This window comes from Amborella trichopoda, chromosome 6, assembly GCF_054954075.1.
Source record: "Amborella trichopoda isolate Santa Cruz 75 chromosome 6, AtrichopodaSantaCruz75HAP2 v2.0, whole genome shotgun sequence".
NCBI classification, from domain to species: Eukaryota; Viridiplantae; Streptophyta; class Magnoliopsida; order Amborellales; family Amborellaceae; genus Amborella; species Amborella trichopoda.
In genome coordinates this window covers 5,865,179-5,884,919 of record NC_142341.1, presented here as the reverse complement: position 1 = coordinate 5,884,919, position 19,741 = coordinate 5,865,179, and the positions used below count along the sequence as shown (strand labels likewise).

General features: G+C 37.0%; 1 protein-coding gene across 4 annotated transcripts; it reads right to left on the bottom strand.

The window, feature by feature from the left end:
* Positions 1 to 419: 419 nt before the first annotated feature.
* LOC18434369 (uncharacterized) lies at positions 420 to 18,273 on the bottom strand. Of its 4 annotated transcripts, XM_088870610.1 has the most exons (15): positions 17,650 to 17,880; positions 17,449 to 17,530; positions 16,095 to 16,205; positions 15,274 to 15,447; positions 5,196 to 5,293; positions 5,013 to 5,096; positions 4,651 to 4,784; positions 4,380 to 4,452; positions 4,237 to 4,282; positions 3,946 to 4,055; positions 3,681 to 3,788; positions 3,519 to 3,578; positions 1,905 to 1,966; positions 784 to 1,099; positions 420 to 696 (listed from the first exon to the last, which is right to left on the bottom strand). In XM_088870610.1, the coding sequence occupies exons 6-15, from the start codon at positions 5,091 to 5,093 to the stop codon at positions 502 to 504; spliced, it is 1,185 nt and encodes a 394-aa protein (XP_088726736.1). In that variant the 5' UTR covers positions 5,094 to 5,096; positions 5,196 to 5,293; positions 15,274 to 15,447; positions 16,095 to 16,205; positions 17,449 to 17,530; positions 17,650 to 17,880; the 3' UTR covers positions 420 to 501. The 4 variants fall into 4 exon arrangements, 3 of the variants coding, with proteins under 3 accessions (XP_088726736.1, XP_088726735.1, XP_006844503.1); XR_016058404.1 differs by lacking the exon at positions 15,274 to 15,447 and having other exon boundaries at positions 4,372 to 4,452; XM_088870609.1 differs by lacking the exons at positions 15,274 to 15,447; positions 17,650 to 17,880 and adding an exon at positions 18,086 to 18,273.
* Between the last annotated feature and the right edge of the window lie 1,468 nt (positions 18,274 to 19,741).

Genomic DNA, 19,741 nt, shown 5'->3' with positions numbered 1-19,741 from the left:
CCTTGCAACCTTTCTCCACACACATCCCCACATAAGGTTACAAGAACAGTTGGTTGTAAAATATGAAACGTACGGATGGGATTCTCTTCTAGGTAATTTGAAGGAGCGATTTCAAGTTTCATTTTCCATATTAGCTGCTTGAAATAAATAGATTAACCCCAAAATTTGGTCAAGTATTACCCTAAGCCTGGATAGCTCTATTTAGATCGCCCAAATCCCTAACAAATTTACCAGCTTTTCAATGAAACCAAATGAGTTCATCAAAATTGGACCAATTACTAATTCTGACGAGGAACTTCACTGGTCCCCAACAATCCCGATCCGAATTGGCGATTTCCAAAACACTACTATCACCAATGTCTCTAGTTGTATTTGTTTTGGAATTTAACTCATCATATTTTAACTAACCTATCTAGATCGAAAGCCAAACAAGAATTTCTTTTGTTTTATTTTACTATAGGAAAAAATGCAGCACCGGAATTCTCCTTCAGAATTGAAAGCTTACCCTATGTTGGGATAAACAGTATCAAAAACGATTCTTGCAAATGTGTGCCTCACCTCTCTCAATCCACCTTGAGCTAAAGACTCATAATTTAATGTTTTCCCACGCTTAGGTACAAAGCCCTTCTCCTTGCCACCTTGTACACACTCAAATAATTTAGACACCTTTAGATAAACCTGCAATGGGATGAACACCTGCACCGATATGCGATATGAGAGAGAGATCAGTATTGACGTCATACAAGTGTAAATGACAAACACAAAAAGAATATCGGGGCCCACCAGATCAGAAAAAGGAGCTTGAGGATATTTTGCCATGGCTTGTGACACAATATATTCATCGGTCATCATACTCAAAGCTGCTTTCACTAATGATGCAAGATCCAGAACCTCATCAATCAACGCTGTATCTGTATCAAATTTCTTGGGTTCTAGTAACTCAGGGAAAATTGAGTTGTGGGGTTGATCAATGTGCCTCGCAAGACTTATTGCCTCTGCTAAGTGTCCACCATTATGCACAGCAAGGGTAAATGTCGCAACTACCAAAGGGTCTTGAGGTTCATCAACCAAAGCAAGATGGAATGCTAGTATTCCCACCCTAGGAATCAAGCAAGAAAATGTGAGAATACCCTATATAATAGCTTTTCTTTTTTTGGTAATACTATAAGATGGGTAACACATAAATTCACGTTCACTCATGCACATCTGCACCTAAAAATCAGATAAGAAAATGATTTCTCAACTGCTTGGCTTCTAAATAACACATCCAACCACATAATTATCGAGGGAAAGGGTTTTGGTGCATTGGCTGACACACATTCAAATGTGTCTGCCATACAAATAAAGTCCATCTTAGTTATGGATTTTGTATCAAAACTTTCACAGGTCGATCTCAACCACCCAGACATGAATCGGAATTTTTTTTCAAAAAAAGAATCTATGCTTAAAAGTAATCTATTTGGAACTGTTTTTTTTGCAACTTCATTTTAATTCTTCACAAATCATCAGATTTGCACTATTTTTAGAAGCTGCAAACACATGATCTAAGGAGAAAATGCATTTGCAGTTATTTAGGATGTATTACGTATCTCAAATCCAGTTAAAACCAGGACGAACTTATGCATCAGGCACACAATAAACTCTTCGATTATCAAATTAGCCATCTATCGTGAAATAATTCTGCAATTTGAAGAGGTAGCACTTCAAATGAAATCCTTCAAGTGATATAACAGTTGGATAATGAATATAAAATAGGTAAAAACCAAACATTATTGAAAGAAAAATGAGAAATTCCATAACATTCTTAGTCCAATGTTGGAAAGTATATGTATCAAGCTTCTTTCAAGCAAACCATTATGTCAATGTAAAACAAACTTCAAACGTTGGTAATAGAATAGACTTACCATAAACTACTGTGGCAAGGCCGATTAGGGGCAAGAAGTTTATCCAAGTTAGAAAACAGAGTCTGCACAGGACAACCATAGGTTAATTCAGAAACAACGTAATGTGTTCTAGAATATCCAAAACATACAGAGAATCATGAACATGCAGACAAAGGTTTCCTTTCAACCAAGTAACAGGCATGGCTTTCATCAGAAAAATGAAAAATAAATCAATCCTGGAAAAAGTAATTGGAAGAACTAGTTCTTATTTCTAATCTATATTTACAAGCAATAAAAGATACTTATGCAGTAATACTTCAGATCCCATACTAATTTTATAGAAACAAAAATCATACCTACCTGCACAAAAAGTATTTGAGACACTCAAACTAAGCAATAATATTTTGACATCAACTGTTTCAGGAGAGTCAGGATGGGTTCAGGAAAAATGTCATCAGGTACGCTAATTACTTGACAAAAATAAATTGTAGTTAAGGGACAGACAAATGGAAAGAATGGATAATTATTGGCAGGGACTTCACAAAGGAAGCCTAGAGTTACATAAGTCTAAACCCTCACAACATGAACTGGAGATAAAACGTGAGGTTAGGCCTGGGAAACGATTCGATGTACAGTTCATGGTCAATGTCAAAATAAAGCTACCTTGGTAGCCTTAAGCCACAAGTTTAAAGGTATTCATGAACCTCTTGGGGATCCTCTCAAGAAAAAAGTGAAACAGAGCATCTAGGATGAGCTAAGGTTCAAGAGGGGATAATGAAGGAATTTCTTCATTTCTTCATCAAGCTACAATTGATAGTCCCAGTATTTTGATATAGCCTACTGCATATTTTTGTACTAATGTAAATATCTCGATTTATAGAATGTAAGTACTTCAGCTGCACAAACCTAAGTGAACATCTAGATCACGTCTACCATAGCCAAAAGTTTGGAGCTATGGCTCTGAGATTTGGGGTAAAGGAATTTAAACTAGTGTTTGGATTACATTGAATCTGGTTATCGTTACTTCTTTTCGGTACTCTTCTACAAAATTAAATTGTCCTGCCGAAAAATAAAGAAAGTATAAGAACATCATCCTCAATTACTCCTTTGAATAGGTGCTGAAATTTGTGCAGCCTTTCATCTGCACAGCTTTGAAGGTCACATGCCAGATCATTGTCTGTTCTTTTATGGATGCTAGTTTGCTGCACATCCATGCAAACAAAGCAGGAAGCTGACCAGTAGCGCTACTTCAGTTTTATTTTGAATATGTGTGAACAGAATAAAGGTGGTATTTACGTCCTCTGGAACTAAAGGTCGTATTTGCGTCCTCTGGAACAATCAGAGATCACAAAGCAGATGGTTGATTAAGAATTATATCAATCCACTCCAAATGATAACAAATGACATAAAATTTTGTCAACAACGACAGGCTTTCTTCATCATTTCCATATTGTATGGTGGATGAAATATAATTGAACAGCTAGACTTTGGAGAGAAGGAAGACATCAGTTATAGTGACCATACAAAGGATACTTTTCTTCTCCTTTTTCTTTTTTCCCTTCACGTTTTCACACAACAGATGCTACATAACTATCCAGAAATTAACCCCTCATGCACATGATTGTTGATACGTACCAGAAGCATATTTGACCTTTTGTCCCGCCTTAGGAAGCCTTGTGAAACAAAATATGCTGCCTGTGTTTTTGTAAATCATTCACAAGGTTAGAGGAAAAACTTGCAAAAAGATCCACAAGAATTGAGCAAGGCTGGAAAGAAAAGAACAAGATGGCAACATACTTGAAGGGGAAGGAGAATTTCAAGGAGCCCAAACTTCCAAAGTACCCTTAAGGAAGCTTCTGCAGATCCAAATGCTAGCATATAATTCATCTCCATCAGAAGCCTTGACTGCATGAAGGAAAGAAAGAATATCTTTTCAGCACACAACATATGCACATTAACTGATTAAATAAAGAAAGTTTTTGGGAATAAAATTTAAACAAAAATGGAAGAATTGAGACGCTGGCAATATAGGAAAAGATTGATGGAAATGCTTCCACACAACCTTGTCAAGTCTTAGTATAGAACTGGAAAAGTCTTTAACAGAATGTGCTGTTTCCTTTGTAAAACGAAAGCCTAAACGAGCAGCAATTCTGACAGCACGTAGAATACGAGCTGCATAAGGAGTATCACATTTGCATTAGACTAGTATAACCTTGGAAACCAAAATCACATGAACTTCCTCTTATCCAATAACAAGGAAACAGAGTGGAAGCAACCGATGGTTTCTCTTTCTCAGAGCAAACAATCGGTATTGGCAAACAGAAAATTAATAAAAGAGAAACTAGCAGCTTACCACAATCCTCTTGGAAAGAATTATGTGCAGGAATTACAGTTCGCACCTAATCACAAACATCAAACAGATGAGAAAAAAAAAAGTACCCTGAGGGTGCAGAGAATCTCAACATGACAAAAGCACAATATGAGATACATGCACACTTTAGCTTTCCTAATATCTTCCATGCTTCCCATGTAATCATAAATAAGTTTTGCATATGGATCAAACATTAACCTGCACAGAAAAGTAACAAAATAGATAAGGCCACAACTTCATGATGCAAAAGTTGGCAGAAACTTGAACAAAAAAATTATAGAGAAGAGAACTAAGCCAGACTGTTACTAAGAAAATTGTCTTGTTTAAAGGAACATTAATTATCCGGTTGTCCGTTTACTTGAAGAATCATAAGTAAAAAAGGTCAAATCGGCAAACCCGTTTATTGTGAAGTCTCTATGCATACAATTCTTCCAGCGAGCATAATCACGATCATTTTGGCCTGGAGGTTTCCTGATAATATATCTCAGGTCCCTGCTAAGATTTCTTTCAGATGTGTTAAAGCTAGACACCTGCTTTGGAAAGGAATCACAATTAGCAAGGTATAGAACACAAATAAAACAAGAAACCAGGACAATTTGCAAAGGGCAATTGAAATAACATTTGCTATTATGCTTTCTCATAAGACAATTGTCACTTAATGCTTAAAAGCACCTAACCAGAGTCTTTTTGCCGCATGATAATGCTTTCTTAATATTCATATGGATAACCAATGACTTGAGTGTTGCAAAAATACAGACCTCCACTATGTAATCATCAACATGCACATGACAAATGGGAAATCGTCTCCCAACTATCTGGCATCTTGAAAAAGTCCTCATCACCTGCATTTAATGGTCAAGTTCAAAACCAGAAGTCCTACATGAAATCATACTCTGAGACCTAGATAAAGATGCCATTCAAAGCTGTCCCATGATAAACACCTCCTTAAGATCAGCTGAGGTTATAATGTCGAAGTCCTTGGGTGTTCTTTTCAGAATAAGATCCCGTACACAGCCTCCCACAAGGTAGACCTCGTATCCTGCAAGATAGAGAGAACCATGCAGTTATTAATATATTTCCAGATTAATCATGAGAGATCCTTACCAGCCTCCAGAAATAGACAATTACACACTATAAATGCATGTGGTCACATGCATGTTCTGTGAAAGAAGCCTGGCATGGCTGAGAAATTACCCTGATCTGACAACAGTGACATATTTACTATAGTTCCAGACTGAACTAGGAAACTCAACTAGGAACTAAACTGTGCCCCATATTGAGTTGAGCTGGGAATTGGGAACATTCTGGAGCAACCTCTGAAAAATAATTTATTCTTTTTTAAAAAATGGGGGGAAAAAACTACAAAAATATGAGGCTAATTCATAAAAAGTAAAGGAAAAAAGAAGTGGCTAATGCTCTGTTCCCATTGCCTGAAAACATGGATATATGGATTTCAGTTCCTGTGGCTGTGAATCTGTGACAAACCTAAAAGTCCACAGTCTTGCAAATAGGGTGCCTCTTTCTCCTTTTTAAGCTAGCTGGACCTCTTTCTCCTTTTTGTGCTCTACTCACTTCACGTTGTAAATAGGGTGCTATATAAACCCTTCCACCATTTTTGCTAAGCCAACTCATTGTTGTCACAAGCTTTTAACTCTTTTATGGCTTTTTTGTAAAGGGATTACCTTGCCCGTTAGGGTCCTAGTAGCTCCCGATTTTTGTAAGAGACGCTAGACCCAACGCTTGTACAACTTGTACAATTTGACAAGACTTGGAACTGGACCAAGCCAAGTCAGTTATGGATGTCTCTGAAGTCTCAAGTATTTAAGTTTCTGGTACAAAGAATGCTAGGAATGCTATGCCATCTGATCCAGAAACCACCATAATTGGCCTTTTAAATGACATCTGATCTAGAAACCACCATAATTGGCCTTTTAAATGACATCTGATCTAGAAACCACCATAATTGGCCTTTTAAATGACATGCCAGGCATCACTTAAATGGCATTAACGACATTCATATTGACATAGGAAAAAAAAAAAAAAAAAAGGTTAAGCAAAACTGTAAGTTTCTAAAGTGTTATTGAGTGTTTCATGTCCATGGTCTATCCACAAGTTCTAAGAATCATGGACATGCATGTCAATGTTGCATAGATTAAATCATTGATATTCATTGATCTCAGTCAATAATCTTAAAGTCCGGGAACCTAGGTGGTGCTTGGCTAGGTAGGTCAACTTGGGCTGCCCTTGGCTAGGCACCCTCTTCGGCAGCTATATAGTGCCTCGGTCAAGGTGCCTGCCTTAGACACTGTGTGTGAGGGAGAGATAGAGAAGTGCCTTGGTCAAGGTGCTTGCCTTAGACACGATGTGTGTGTGTGTGTGTGAGAGAGAGAGAGGTTGTGCCACCAAGCTCTAAGACTAAGGCTTGAGCTCCATGAACACACTGAGTCGAGTGCATTCTGGTTCACTTCTTTGGTGCTTGTAGTGAAACAATAGAAAGTGCATACTTAACAACTGTTAGATGAAAACATGGTCCTGAAATCAATAAAAAGAAGTGCACATCTATACTAGATAATATTAATTTTCATCGAACAATAAGCATCAACAAAATCTCCAAGAGGATATTCATTGAACACTCTGTATAAACTTTTCCACACAAAAGCCCTAGCCAAACTAATGTACTTGTACATTCCTCCTTTTTGGGTGTTATTCCTTTGATACATTAATATCCACATTCTTCCCAACTTATCTTTATTTATAGCTTTGCATAGTGACATGGGTCACCTAACACGCTTTTCTTATTCTTCCCATCATATCTTTTTTTAGAATACATTAAAGGGGCTTTGTTTAGTGGGTTTCAAACTCCCAACATGTTACTAGATGTTAAAAAATTCTACAACCACACTGTGAGCTTCACTTATATCTATAGTCATCATCATCATCAAAGCCTTTTTCCAACTAATTGGGATCGGCTATACGAATTCTAGTCCACCATTCTGCACTATTAATGGTCATACCCTCAGTGAGGCCATACGTCCCCATATCTTTTCTCTCTTATATCTATAGTAGGAAATCTATTATACTTATTAATAAAGCAACGTGAAAAGTCATCATATGTATTCAACACAATTTAAGAAAGGAACTCTTTTATATTTAAATAATGCACAATGTACTAGTAAAAAGAATGCATTTATTACAAGTTGAAAGTCCAAAATAATTAAATGCTATCATGAGATTAAAAAAGAAAGAGAAAGTCTCTTATAAAATATTATCTCATACATATGCTTACGCATATATTTGATACATGTTTATTCATTATTGTTATATTAATAAATTTTAAATATAATTTATGTTTTAAAATCTAAACTAAACTTTGTTGGATTAAAATTTGTACACGTTAAATTATCAATGGTTCTACCAATTGCTTTGCAAAAAATAATGGAATATAATTTTGCTTTTCTAGCAAAGAATAAGTTATTAAATTTATATTCTTAAGGTTTACATTTTTATTCTTTCAATTTCAATATACTATATTAGAAAATTAATTCATGTTTTATGTATATTTTATATTTATTTATTGTAGTTGTACGGATGTGTCGAGGCCATACTAGTGTTTTGGGCTGAAGTACTAGACACATGAGACACGTACTACACACGATATGTGTATCGGTGTCTATGTAACACTAGTGGACGATCCACCCCATCATTCCGTTTTTCAAAGGGGAATGATTATGTGTATAATAAATATATTGTGTTAGGGTGTCCAGTAATTTCAAACCGCCCATTCCAACGAGGAAAAGATCTCAAAACTTATTAAATAGGAAAGCCAAGTCAATGGTTTTAAGTTGACCTAATTTGACATTTTAGCCCTTTTGCTCTTTCTCTCTCTCTCTCTCTCTCTCTCTCTCTCTTCTTACTCTGCCGAATTCAGTATTCTCTCATCTTTCTAAACCTTTCAAAACCTTTGTTTTAAAGAGAGACAGGAGAGTACAAGAAAAAGATGACCAGAAAAAATGAGTAAGTAAAAGTGTCACTTTAGTGAGAGAAAAATTCATTCAAGAGGAAAGGAACTCCATCTCCACCTTTGCTCCCTATTTTTCAAAATGCAAAGACCACCATTTGCTTAATTGAATCCTAGCTTTTAGCTTGCTTTGTGCTTCTGAATTGACGATTGTAGAGCTCAAAGAAAGAAAAAATGGTTGAATCTAAGTTAGCATCATGGCTTCCCAAACCTCCTTAATCTTCTTCGAAGCCTTCTTAGAGACCACCTTAACCCTCAAGTAGCGACTTTGGAAGCTTCACCAAAAATGTGAAGTGCCCTTATCTAGTGCCATGGGTGTAAGGCCCTTGATAGAGCAGAATGACGGACCAGGATTCATGCAGCCGAACCCAAATAGTTGGGAAAAGGCTTTGAGGATGATGATGATGATGACCCTTATCTAGTGCCATGGTCATATGAAGGCATAGGCGGTGGATTGGGACTATTGCGGAGCTCGTGCCCTAGAATTTTTTCCTACACTTTTTAGTTAGCGTCATGAAAATGAGATGGTTTATTTAAATGAAGATAGAGAGGGGGAAGATGAAGAGAAAAGATTTTGGGTAAGAGGGAGAAGATTACGTCAAAAAGGTAGATGCATACAAAGAGAGAAGAGACCTTAAGAGAGGAGGGGCCTTGGAGATTGAGAGATTAGCAAAGAGCTTTGTGAATGCTAGAGAGAGAGGGTATAGAGAGAAGCTTGGTTCAATGAAAAAGCATACAAGAATTTAAAAAAAGAACGGGTAAAAAGGCTCCCATACACCACAAGATGGTATATTTTATAATACATTCGATCATAGCTCTTTTTCAAAGCACTAGCCTAAACTAGTTTAGAGTTCAATGCTTGTTATTTACTTATTTTAGTTCTTGATAAATCTCTAACTTATTTGAGGATCGTTTGGATCATTTATAACTTAGATTCATGCAACATACTTTCTTAATTGAAAGTTCTAAAGAAATATGTTTGAATGTCCAAGTTTTTAACTTCTAATCAAGAAAGTAAAGGTCGTTGTCCAAGCAGATGGATCAAACAATGCCTAATTATTGATTTGATATATAAAGGAATCCATGAAAATAGGGTCCATAAACTACTACTTCATCATCATCATTATCATCAAAGCTTTATCCCAACTATTCGGGGTCGGCAACAAAAATCTTATTTTGCTATTCTGCTCTATCAAGGGTCATACCCTTAGTAAGATAATAAATCCCCATATCTTTTCTCACTACTTCCATCCATGTCCTTTTTGGGCCTTCCCCTTATCCTTTTAGAGCCTTCCACTTGAACCAAATCGAACCTCCTAACCAGTGTTGTATTGGGTCTGCACTGCACAAAAATGACTACTCAGAATGAGAATACTATGATGCCCTAGAACTCTTTTCCAAAGGTGGCAATCATAGGTTCCCTTGAAAACTTTCTACAAAGTAGTGCTTAGCAAGTGAAAATGGTAAGCTAACTATTTTCAACTCTCTAGGTTAGAAGATTGTTCCAGGATGATTTCAAGAGCATATATGACTTTGGAGCATAGTTGTTGGAAGCGGAAATCGGAGCTTAGGATCGACCCATGGCCAAAGCTCTCTACCTTGGGAGCGCCTATGACCATTTAGGAAGAGAGAACGCTATAGCTTAAAAGTACCATAGAAAATTGAGAAAATTGTGAAAAATGAGATTGGAGGGCCATGATAAGAATCAAACTTAGGAAGCTCTTGAGTCTCTAACCGGACAAGACATGGTGATTCACTATAGTGAGAGACTCGGGTTCTAAACAACTCCGGCAGTTTTGACTATTCGAGACTGGGGAGCACCCCATGTCTGAGTTGACTCAGGTCCTTAGCTAGAAAATTGTCAAAAAGCAAAAATTCGCACGAAATCAAAGATGTCAGGTTCAAAATTCAAGAAATTTAAAAATTCTCCCTCGGATTGGGATCCCATCAAACCATGATCGTGTTCCATTATCAATTGGGTTGCAATCCCCTTCCAAAGCAATCAAGATACCTTTTAGTAAGGGATCGAGGTTCTTACAAGATAGGGACTGAAGTCACTGAACTACCTTGATGGAATCGAGCTCCGCTCGGACTCTGGCTCCAAAATCGCCAGAGCTAGATTCCAGGGGGGATCGCCACCCTCCAACGAGCTCCCCGCATCTAAGCTTTGGAGACACCTAAAATACCAAATGGAGTATTGCATTCTGGTAAAAAAAGGGTGCTCCTAATCCAGTTCTTAACAAGCTGCATAATTTTCTTTTATCAATGGATTGGGATGAAAGGCACCTTGGCCTGAGGTTTGTTAACTACCAAAAAAAACATCAGACGATTTACCAATAGTACTACATACAATTTGATTTGAGAAGGGCCTGAACCCTTTAAGTTTGAATTGATGTGATTAGAGCAAAAGAATCTGACAGGCATAAACCACACCTTAGGGGTCCTCCTTTCAGGTAGAGATAGGTGGACAGGGTACAGATTTTGAAAAGAAGTTGCAGATGTTGAAAGGGAAACTGAAGGAATTGAATAAAGTACATTATAGAAATCTACAGTGGAAGGTATCGTAGTTGATGAAAGAGGCTGCAGTCAATGATAGGGAAGAGGAATTTAGGGTGCAGATTTTGAAATGAAGTTGCAGATGTTGAAAGGGAAACTGAAGGAATTGAATAGAGTACGTTATAGAAATGTACAGCGGAAGGTATCGTAGTTGATGAAAGAGGCTGCAGCCACTGATAGGGAAGAGGAATTTTGGGTGCTGGCCCCACCTAAATTGGACAGGACGGTGAGCATAAAAGGGTCTAAACAGGACTATTTGAGGCTAGAGGAGATCTTTTGGCATCAGGGATCAAGGACCAAGTGTTTAAAGGAGGGTAACAAAAAACACTAGTTTTCTTCATGCTGTCACATATAATAAAAGGCAATGTGATCTCATTCAAAGCATCGCAGTTTCGGGTAAGAGTTTCCTGAATACAGAGGAACCTGAAAATACCATTGTAGATTTCTACAAGAAGTCTTTCACAACAGAGTGTAGACTGAGATTGTCAATGGCTAACGTACCTTTTTGCAAGTTATCAGAGGAAAGCAGAGTATGGCAGGAGAGAACATTTGATGAGAAAGAAATAAGATGCGCTATCTTTGTTTTGCGGAGATATAGTTTGGGGCCCAGATGGATTTTGCCTAGCACTTCTATAAGAGTTCAGGGAAATGTTAAAGGAAGAAGAGTTTTTCCAAATTGATAAAGGGGAGAGCGCAATATATGTTCTTTTCATCATATAATAATTCCAAAGAAAGGAAGAGCAGAATACCTCAAAGATTTCAGGCCCATAAGCCCACTGGGCAAGGCTTAAAAAAATTTCGGCCAAAGTCCTAGCAGGGAATCTGAGAGAAGTGTTAGGCAAAGAAATTTCTGAACCATAAACTGCTTTTGTAAAGGACATGCAGGTGTTAGAAGGAGCTTTGCTAGCCAATGCATTCAGTAAAGTTACTGAGATAAAATGCTCTGGGACTGGGCTCATTTGTAAATTGGACCTTGAGAAATCATATGATGGGGTAGATTAGACAATTATGGATGAATATTGGCTTTGGAGATAAATGGAGAGGATGGATACTCAGGTATTTGTAGAGAACGCGATTCTTGATCTTAATTAATGGGTCTTCAAAAGGACACTTTCAAAGCTCAAAGGGTTGCTACAGGGAGACCCATCATCCCCCTTTATGTTCACAATCATAGGCGTGAGACCTTCCGTTGCATGTTAGAGGGGTATAAGAGAATGGACTTCTAAAAGGGTTTATGATTTCAGCGAGAGGCCCTACAGCGATACATTGCTCTTTTATGATGCAAGCAAAGAGCAGATGAAAAATGTTCACCGCTACCTCAGATGTTTCAAGGTAGCTTCAGTCAAAACTGGCAATATGCTAAAAACTCAATCAATAGGGTGTTAGTCCAAGAAAAGGCATTGGATGTAGGATCAACAACTTACAAAACAAATATCTTGGCCTACCACTTTGTAAGGGTAAACTGGCTAAAACCATGTTTTTTGGGGGGGGGGGCATAGAAAAGTTTCAGAAAAACTGAACTCTTGAAAGGCTAGGTACTTCTCACTAGGTGGCGGAACAACCTTGCTCAAATCCACACTGTGCAATTTACCCACATACTACATGTAATTCCAAATCTTCGTACTAGTGGTGAACGAAATCGAAAAAATGGTGAAAGAATTTACGTAGGAAGGATCCACAGAGAAGCATGAGATCACTTGTTCAGATGGGGGAGAACATATGCAAGTGCAAGCCCAAGTGAAAAATGAAAGGAGGATAAAATAGATAAACAAGCACCGCCTATCTAAATGGTGGTGGAGCTTGATATATAATCAAAGCACCTTTACAACAATCATCATCATTGTCAAAGCCTTTAATCAATTAATTGGGGTCGGTTACATGAATCCTGGTCTACCATTCTGCTCTATTAAGGGTCATACCCTCAGTGAGGCTATAAGTTTCCATATCTTTTCTCACGACTTCCAACCATGTTCTTTTGGGCCTACTCCTTGCCCTTTTTGAGCCTTCCAATTGAACTAACTCGCACCTTCTAGCAGGTGTTGTACTAGGTCTGCATCATACATGGCCAGCCACTTAAGTCTACTCTCTCTCATCTTATCGCCTATTGGTGCCACACCTAAATTTTCCTGAATATATTCATTTCGAATTCTATCCCTTCTTGTCCTGCCACTCATCCATCCTCATCTCCACTACACTCATTCTATGAGTATATTTTTTTTGACCACCAGCATTTTGCCCCATAGAGCAAAGCTGGTCTCGCAGCTGTCCTATAGAACTTGCCCTTCAGCTTCATCGGTATGAGGTGATTATATAAAATTCTAGAAGCACATCTCCACTTCGCCTACCCAACTCTAATTCTATGTGCGACATCTTCCCCAATCTCTCCATTTTTCTGGATTATTGACCCAAGATACCGAAAGTGCACTCTTTTTGGTATTTCCTGGCCGTTAATCTTAACAACTTCCTCCTCTCTACTCCTATTATTACTAAACTCGCATTCCATATACTGTCTTACTCCGACTAATTTCGAAACCTTTAGATTCTAGAACATCCCTCCAAAATTCTAACTTTGTGTTGACGCCGTTTCAGGTCTCATTGATCAAAACTATATCATCTACAAACAATATGCACCATAGAACCTCATCATCTAGGTGCCTAGTTAAGTCATCCACAACTAAAACAAAGAGGTATGGGCTCAATGCTGACCTTTGATGTAGACCTCTAGAACAATGTGATTGTAAAAAAATATGGAAAAGAGGAGTTTGGCTGTTTAGTTAAAAGTGTCTGCAGTAAACCCCAGCTATCAGCGTGTGGAATGGGATCAATAATTGCAGAAGTAAATTGGTAATCAATGCTAGGTTACCAGTGGGCAATGGGAGAATTGCTAGGTTTTGGATTGATAGGTGGGGTGGTGACCAGCCCCTAAAAGAACGCCACACTAAACTGTTTTCCTGGCAACTCACCCTTCAGCCACAGTGGCAGAATGTGCAGCAGGCAATGGGCATCAAATAACCTGGAGTCCAGGTCCTAGACAAACACTGAAGAAGGAAGAAGAAAAGGACTCCACGAAGATGTTAGATGAACTCAAAGTTTACTTTTTCAAGCCATATAGAGACGACAAATTGATCTGGCTACTAAATAATGAAGGTGTTTTTTCCATTAAATACATCTATAAAATCCTCACAAGATGCACCAAAGGAGACAGCTAGCTAGCTAAGTATGGTCAATACCTGGACCACTGAAGATTCAGGTATTTGCATGGATGGTGACTCTCGAGAAGGCATCTTGAGAAGGCACTAACCATCGACTTAAATAGAAGAGGTATGCCTATCCAGAATATTCGTTTGATATGCAAGTGTGATGCAGAACTGTGGAGCACCTGTTTCTGCATTGTGCAAGACCAGCATGGTCTTTCACACAATCTTTTTGGATTCACCTGCGTTGAGCCCACTGTGATACCTTGCTGGCGCAATGGTACACACCACCAGTATCAAAGCCTGGTCTTGATTTATAGAGAATAACTGCCATGCTGTTTTATTGGTTATTTTGTTCGTAAGGAAAAACAAACTCTTTAAAGACCAAGAGAAAGGGGCGCCTTGTTGATAGAAGAACTCAAGGCCACAACGAACTCAAGGACGAGATCAAAGGACTTTTGGGGATATTCAGCAATCGATTTTCACAATCATTTGGGTCATTTTTGAGAAGTGAAGTAGACCCCAACAGCAAGCTTTTGAAAGCAGCAGCTGCCTAACAATGTACTGAAAACGAACTTCGATGGAAGCTCTAATGGGAACTCTGAGCCTGCAGGTGTTGAAGGCATTGCAAGGAACCATAGGGGTCAGGATCCAGATGATTTACTCAGAACCATTACAAGCTGCCGTACATTATGTGATGCGTGAGGAAAATGAGGAGGCAGATGTGCTTGCAAGACAAGGAAAAGGAAAGCCACTAAGTATGGTGACTTTATCCTAGGCACAATGACCACCATAGAGCATATAGCACACACTCAATGCAGCATCCAATTTTTGAGTCCATTGAGTCGAGGATTTTAAACCTGGTTTTGTATAAAACAAACTAAGCTTTGTATATTCAATTGATAGAATTCAATGAAACATCTTGGCTATCAAAACCATAAGGTATTGGGTGTACAGGCCATTCTCCAGGGTTCACCATGTTGCCTCTCTAGCTTGCAGAAGAAAGAAAACATTTTGACAGCAGACCATTTGAAGCATAATGATATTTCAAAAAAACTAGCACGTTCATTGATTTATGGGGGGGAGGGGGGGGTCCTTGTAATTTATACACTTTCTCAGTAGATGGAGAACTACTTAGAGGATGATTCATATTCTAGAAGAATGAAACTAAGAGCATACGAGAAAGTCATCAAATATAAAGGGTATGTTGCAGAAAATTATAGCTAAATAGGTAGGAAGGACATGAATCACCTTATTAAGGGGTAGAGCAATGATGACTGACAAGGCTACTATGAACACTGGTTAGAGGCACCAGGTTCAGGAGAAGCGGGACCATCCTCCAAGTGCTTTCTTGATAGTTGGAAGTCAATCCCTTACCATGGAGGATGGTGTTAATACTCTCTTGGTTGTTCTGTAGCCCCTCCCCTACCATCCACCCACCCACCAAAAAACCAAAAAATAAATTAAAATAATAACAAAAAACTATCCTTGCTGTTTATCTGCACTGTTTGGGGATAAATTGATGTTTGATACATTTTCTTCAATGGAATAACTTGATTGCTTATCAGAAAAGATACAAATTTTTTTTAGAGATATCAGAAAAGATACAAAGGTGAAACTAAAACTCAATGGTCCATATCAATAACCAAATATAGGGATCAGTAGGCACATGGTATCTTTCGAAATAAATTTGGGTAGAAAGCACTATGCCATGCAGGCCCTGGTGATTGTTCACAATTTGGGGGAGGCTCAAACTTCGACGACTTGCTCCTTTGACCACTTCTTATCAACATGACAAGCATGGCTCTAATGTGAGTGATCCAAAGGCATTTGTGGGTATGCTAGTTACTAAGTGATAAAGTGGAAGCATGTACTCCATAAATAGATATATTTGAAGTGTTCTGTTGTCAAAAGTATCCATTGGTAATAAAAATAAAACAATAAGTATGATTTTCATTTGTAAGGTTAAATAAACAGCAACTTCAGGCATTAAAGGATGCAATGAACAATGATGAAAATTTTTCTAGCAGTGAAAAGCCTTGACAAGGCGTACATGGTCACATACTCCATACCTCTCTTCCGCAGCCCATTTAGAACTACTCTTGTAGGTTCTGATATCATAGATGTTGTGATGCCGAGCTCTTTTGAACTCAATTTCTTCCAGTTTGGCCCACCCCAATCGGCTGCCATTCAAAAGACAACCAAATTAAAAACTTAATGGTAGTATAATGCATTTCAACATAGTGTGGAAGGATCATGGGCTTACGGTGCTTATCTAAGGATGAAAGTACAAATAGGCACAACAATGACTAGGTCCAGGATTATAAATACAACCTTTACAACAAAACAGGGATTTAAATCTATTACTAGAATCCAGCGCAAACTACCGATGTAAAATTAAGAGATATTGTCCATCTTTATAATATTCATATAAAGGATATCAACCAGTTCTAAGTTGACAACCATTTTCCATGTCATGCAACAATTCCACTAAAGCAAATCTCTCACTTCTGGTCCATTTAATTCCTTTAAGCATTGCAAATGCAGCCAAAACCCATTGGCTAGTCCCCATATTTATCACCAAAAAATCATATACCTTATTTATCAAGTTGAGTTCCTCTCCATATATTCTTTCAGTGCCCCAAAGATCTTCTGTGCTAAATTAGATATCATAATAACAAAGATCGGAATGCTATAATTAAAAGGTATAGCTTAGGAAGGCTTCCTCTTTTTTTCGTTTGGGAGTGAATCAGAAGCTAAGCTTGTGGAACAAGACCTCAAACCCCTTCCTTGCAGGTCAAAATGTAAGCACAATTTCCATAGCCTAAACAAATGCATGCTCTAAGCTAAAGCCAAAAATCTAAATTTCACATTCCATTGATGAGAAAATTCAATGATCAATTAATTTGAATATTCTTCCTCAATTTCCTGATTTGATGCTTCTTAAGTATCTCACATGCCATTGATGGGAAAATTCATGATCAATTAAGGTGATTATTCTTACTGAATTTCCTAACTCAATGGCTTTTAAGTATCTATATACAATGGCAAAACTAAACAATCATTCTGGTGTAATTTCATAACATTTCCGAAGTGATAAACATAAATAAAGGTAAGATTCACAGTGCTTATAATTTTCAAATAACTTCGAAATCAATAGAACTAACAGAGTGCACAATGACCACGATTTATATGGCTTAAGAATCTGACTCAATAAACCACAGCAAAAAACAACTAAATGCATAGCTACCAAAACCTCAGTCAATAAACCAGAATCAAGAAAATCGAATAAATGGCAGCTAAAACCGCAAAATGCACTGTTCATTTAATCATGAACACTAAAAAAAAAATTTCGCTCACGAAAAGCAACGTCACTTGACCATAAAAATTAAAATAAAAGAAAAAAATTGGAATAGAAAACCACACCTTTTCCATTGGCATCCTGGCATTCTTCTTTTATGGAAGCTTCGTTGTCAGCTATCCTCTCAGTTAGCACACTGTATCTGACCTATAAAACCAAAAAATTCGATGAAACCTTAACTAAACAAATAGTACAAGCCATGAAATGCAACCAATAAACAAACAAAGCTCGAGCTCAGATAATTAGGGTTTCCTCTCCTAGCAAACCTTGCGAACACAGCAGAACAAAGGGGGGCGAAAAGGAGAAATGTTTTTATAGGTTATTCCCCAACCAGTGATCGCCATCACCACTCCTCGACTTCACCATATCACAAAAAGCGCGGAAAACACTAGAGAAACCAAGGCCATGAATCCTTTCATGGCAAATTGAAGTAAATTTCTCGTAAAATAGCAAAAAATGGTTGTAAAAAATAGAGCGGCTATGCGTTAAAATAAAATTCAAAGGGAACGGCTTAAATGTGTTTTGACGGGAGGGAGCATATAAATATAAGATTTTCTGAAGCAGGTAAATGTTCAATGGCGCGCAGACATTGAAGAAATATCCTAAGGATTTTTTTTTTGGCGGTGATTTCTCTCCGTCTCGCTTCTTTTTTTTTCTCAATGAGATAAAAGAACAGAGAGAGAGAGAGATGAAATTACCCACATATTTGTTAGCAATGACGGGTTCGCTCAAATTATTTGAGAAAGGATTTTCCAGGAATATTCTGGAGTAAAAATGAAAGGGAAAAGTTTTAAGTATGCACCCTTATAATGCAGAATTACGGATGCACCTCAAAAATCTTTTGGGAAAGGTAGTTTTAATGTTGAAAAACTTTTTGATTGATCATCTGGACGTCGAGACTTATGACCATGGAAAATAAAAAGGTTTTACGAAAAATGAGTTTTTTTTTATTAAAAATAAAAATATTTTAAGCTTAAAAAATAATGCATTTTACAACATATTATCTACATTATCTATTTTCAAAATTTTTATATGCTTATAGATCTACTTGATTTTAATCATTTTTTAAATTTAAAATTTTATAATTAAATATAAAAATAGATTTTGAGATAATCCTAAGAACATTTTACATCAAAATTATATAACATAATAAAATTTGAAGCTACACCTTACTTCTACAGTTTGCCAACTGCACCCAAAATTAAAAGATGATTACCTTCTTAATTTCTTGTAAAAATTTGGTTAAGAAGTTTAGGTCGAATATCGCAAGCTAGTTTCTTGTGAAACTTTGCATGAACTTAAAACATGCTATATGATTATTAGAAAGTGTAATTCTGTATGTTTACATAGAATTTAGAAAAATTATATATTTATGATAATAGATTGCTTTTTTATATATCGGTTTACTTGTTTTTAGAATATCAGATGATAACAAAATGCAATAAACTAATTAATGGCATGTGTTAGCACGAAGCTCTAGTTTTATGAAATTTATATTTATTTTGTATTTTTGTTGTAATTTTGTATTTTATAATTAACTATACCATGATAAATAATTGAATTTTTTCAGTTTTTTTTCCGGTGAATGGCCTATTATAGGCTTTAATTTGTAAATTTTACTTTTATTTAAATTATGAAATTTTTATCTTCAAAAACAATAAATGTCAATTTAACATAAGAAATTTCCTCAAATGAATGATTCACAATATCCTACATAACTAGTAAAACTACTATTCTCGTGGTGAACAGCTCATACTTGGGGCACAATTGTATCGCCTTAAAATATTTCCTGACAAATATTTTTACATAAGAGAATTTCCTCTTTTTTCGAATTCAGTTATTATGAATTTCATTCATCCATGAATGATTACAAGGAGGTTCAAGAAGAAAAGGATCCAACCACCAATGAGTGTTGGTGCGAGCCACCATTTGCTTAAGCATCAACTTCTATATTAGCATTTCTAAAATAATGAGATAACTCAAAAGAACAACTACTTAAAATGAAAAAAAATTCCTTGAAAATGTTGCATAATCTCCAAAGTGGCTTCATTTTTTCTTTTGCCCAAGCCATGGCATTGCTTGAGTCACATTCAATCATCTTTTGGCCCTTGAAGTCCTTTATTATCTTTAAACCCTCTAAAAGAGCTCGTGCCTCAGCTTCATTCATTGTTGTATGTCTACATGATCCCAAGTAGGTGAATTTATAATTACCCATGTGATCTCTAATGGTACGACCATAACCTGTGGGCTCTGGGTTTCCAATGGAGCTTCCATCGAAGTTGAGTTTTAAGCAAGTTTCATGATGAGGCATCCAAATAGCATTTTGAGTTAAGCTGTCATTATTAAGTATAACAACTT

Bases quoted from the DNA above. Each gene is read 5' to 3' on its own strand.
- LOC18434369 (XM_006844440.4), bottom strand. From the start codon at position 17,727: ATGGCGATCACTGGTTGGGGAATAACCTATAAAAACATTTCTCCTTTT. The intron at 4,453-4,650 runs GTTTGCCGATTT...TTTTCTGTGCAG, and splicing joins AGAGACTTCACAATAAACGG to GTTAATGTTTGATCCATATG. The intron at 697-783 runs GTGGGCCCCGAT...ATATCGGTGCAG, and splicing joins AAGCTCCTTTTTCTGATCTG to GTGTTCATCCCATTGCAGGT.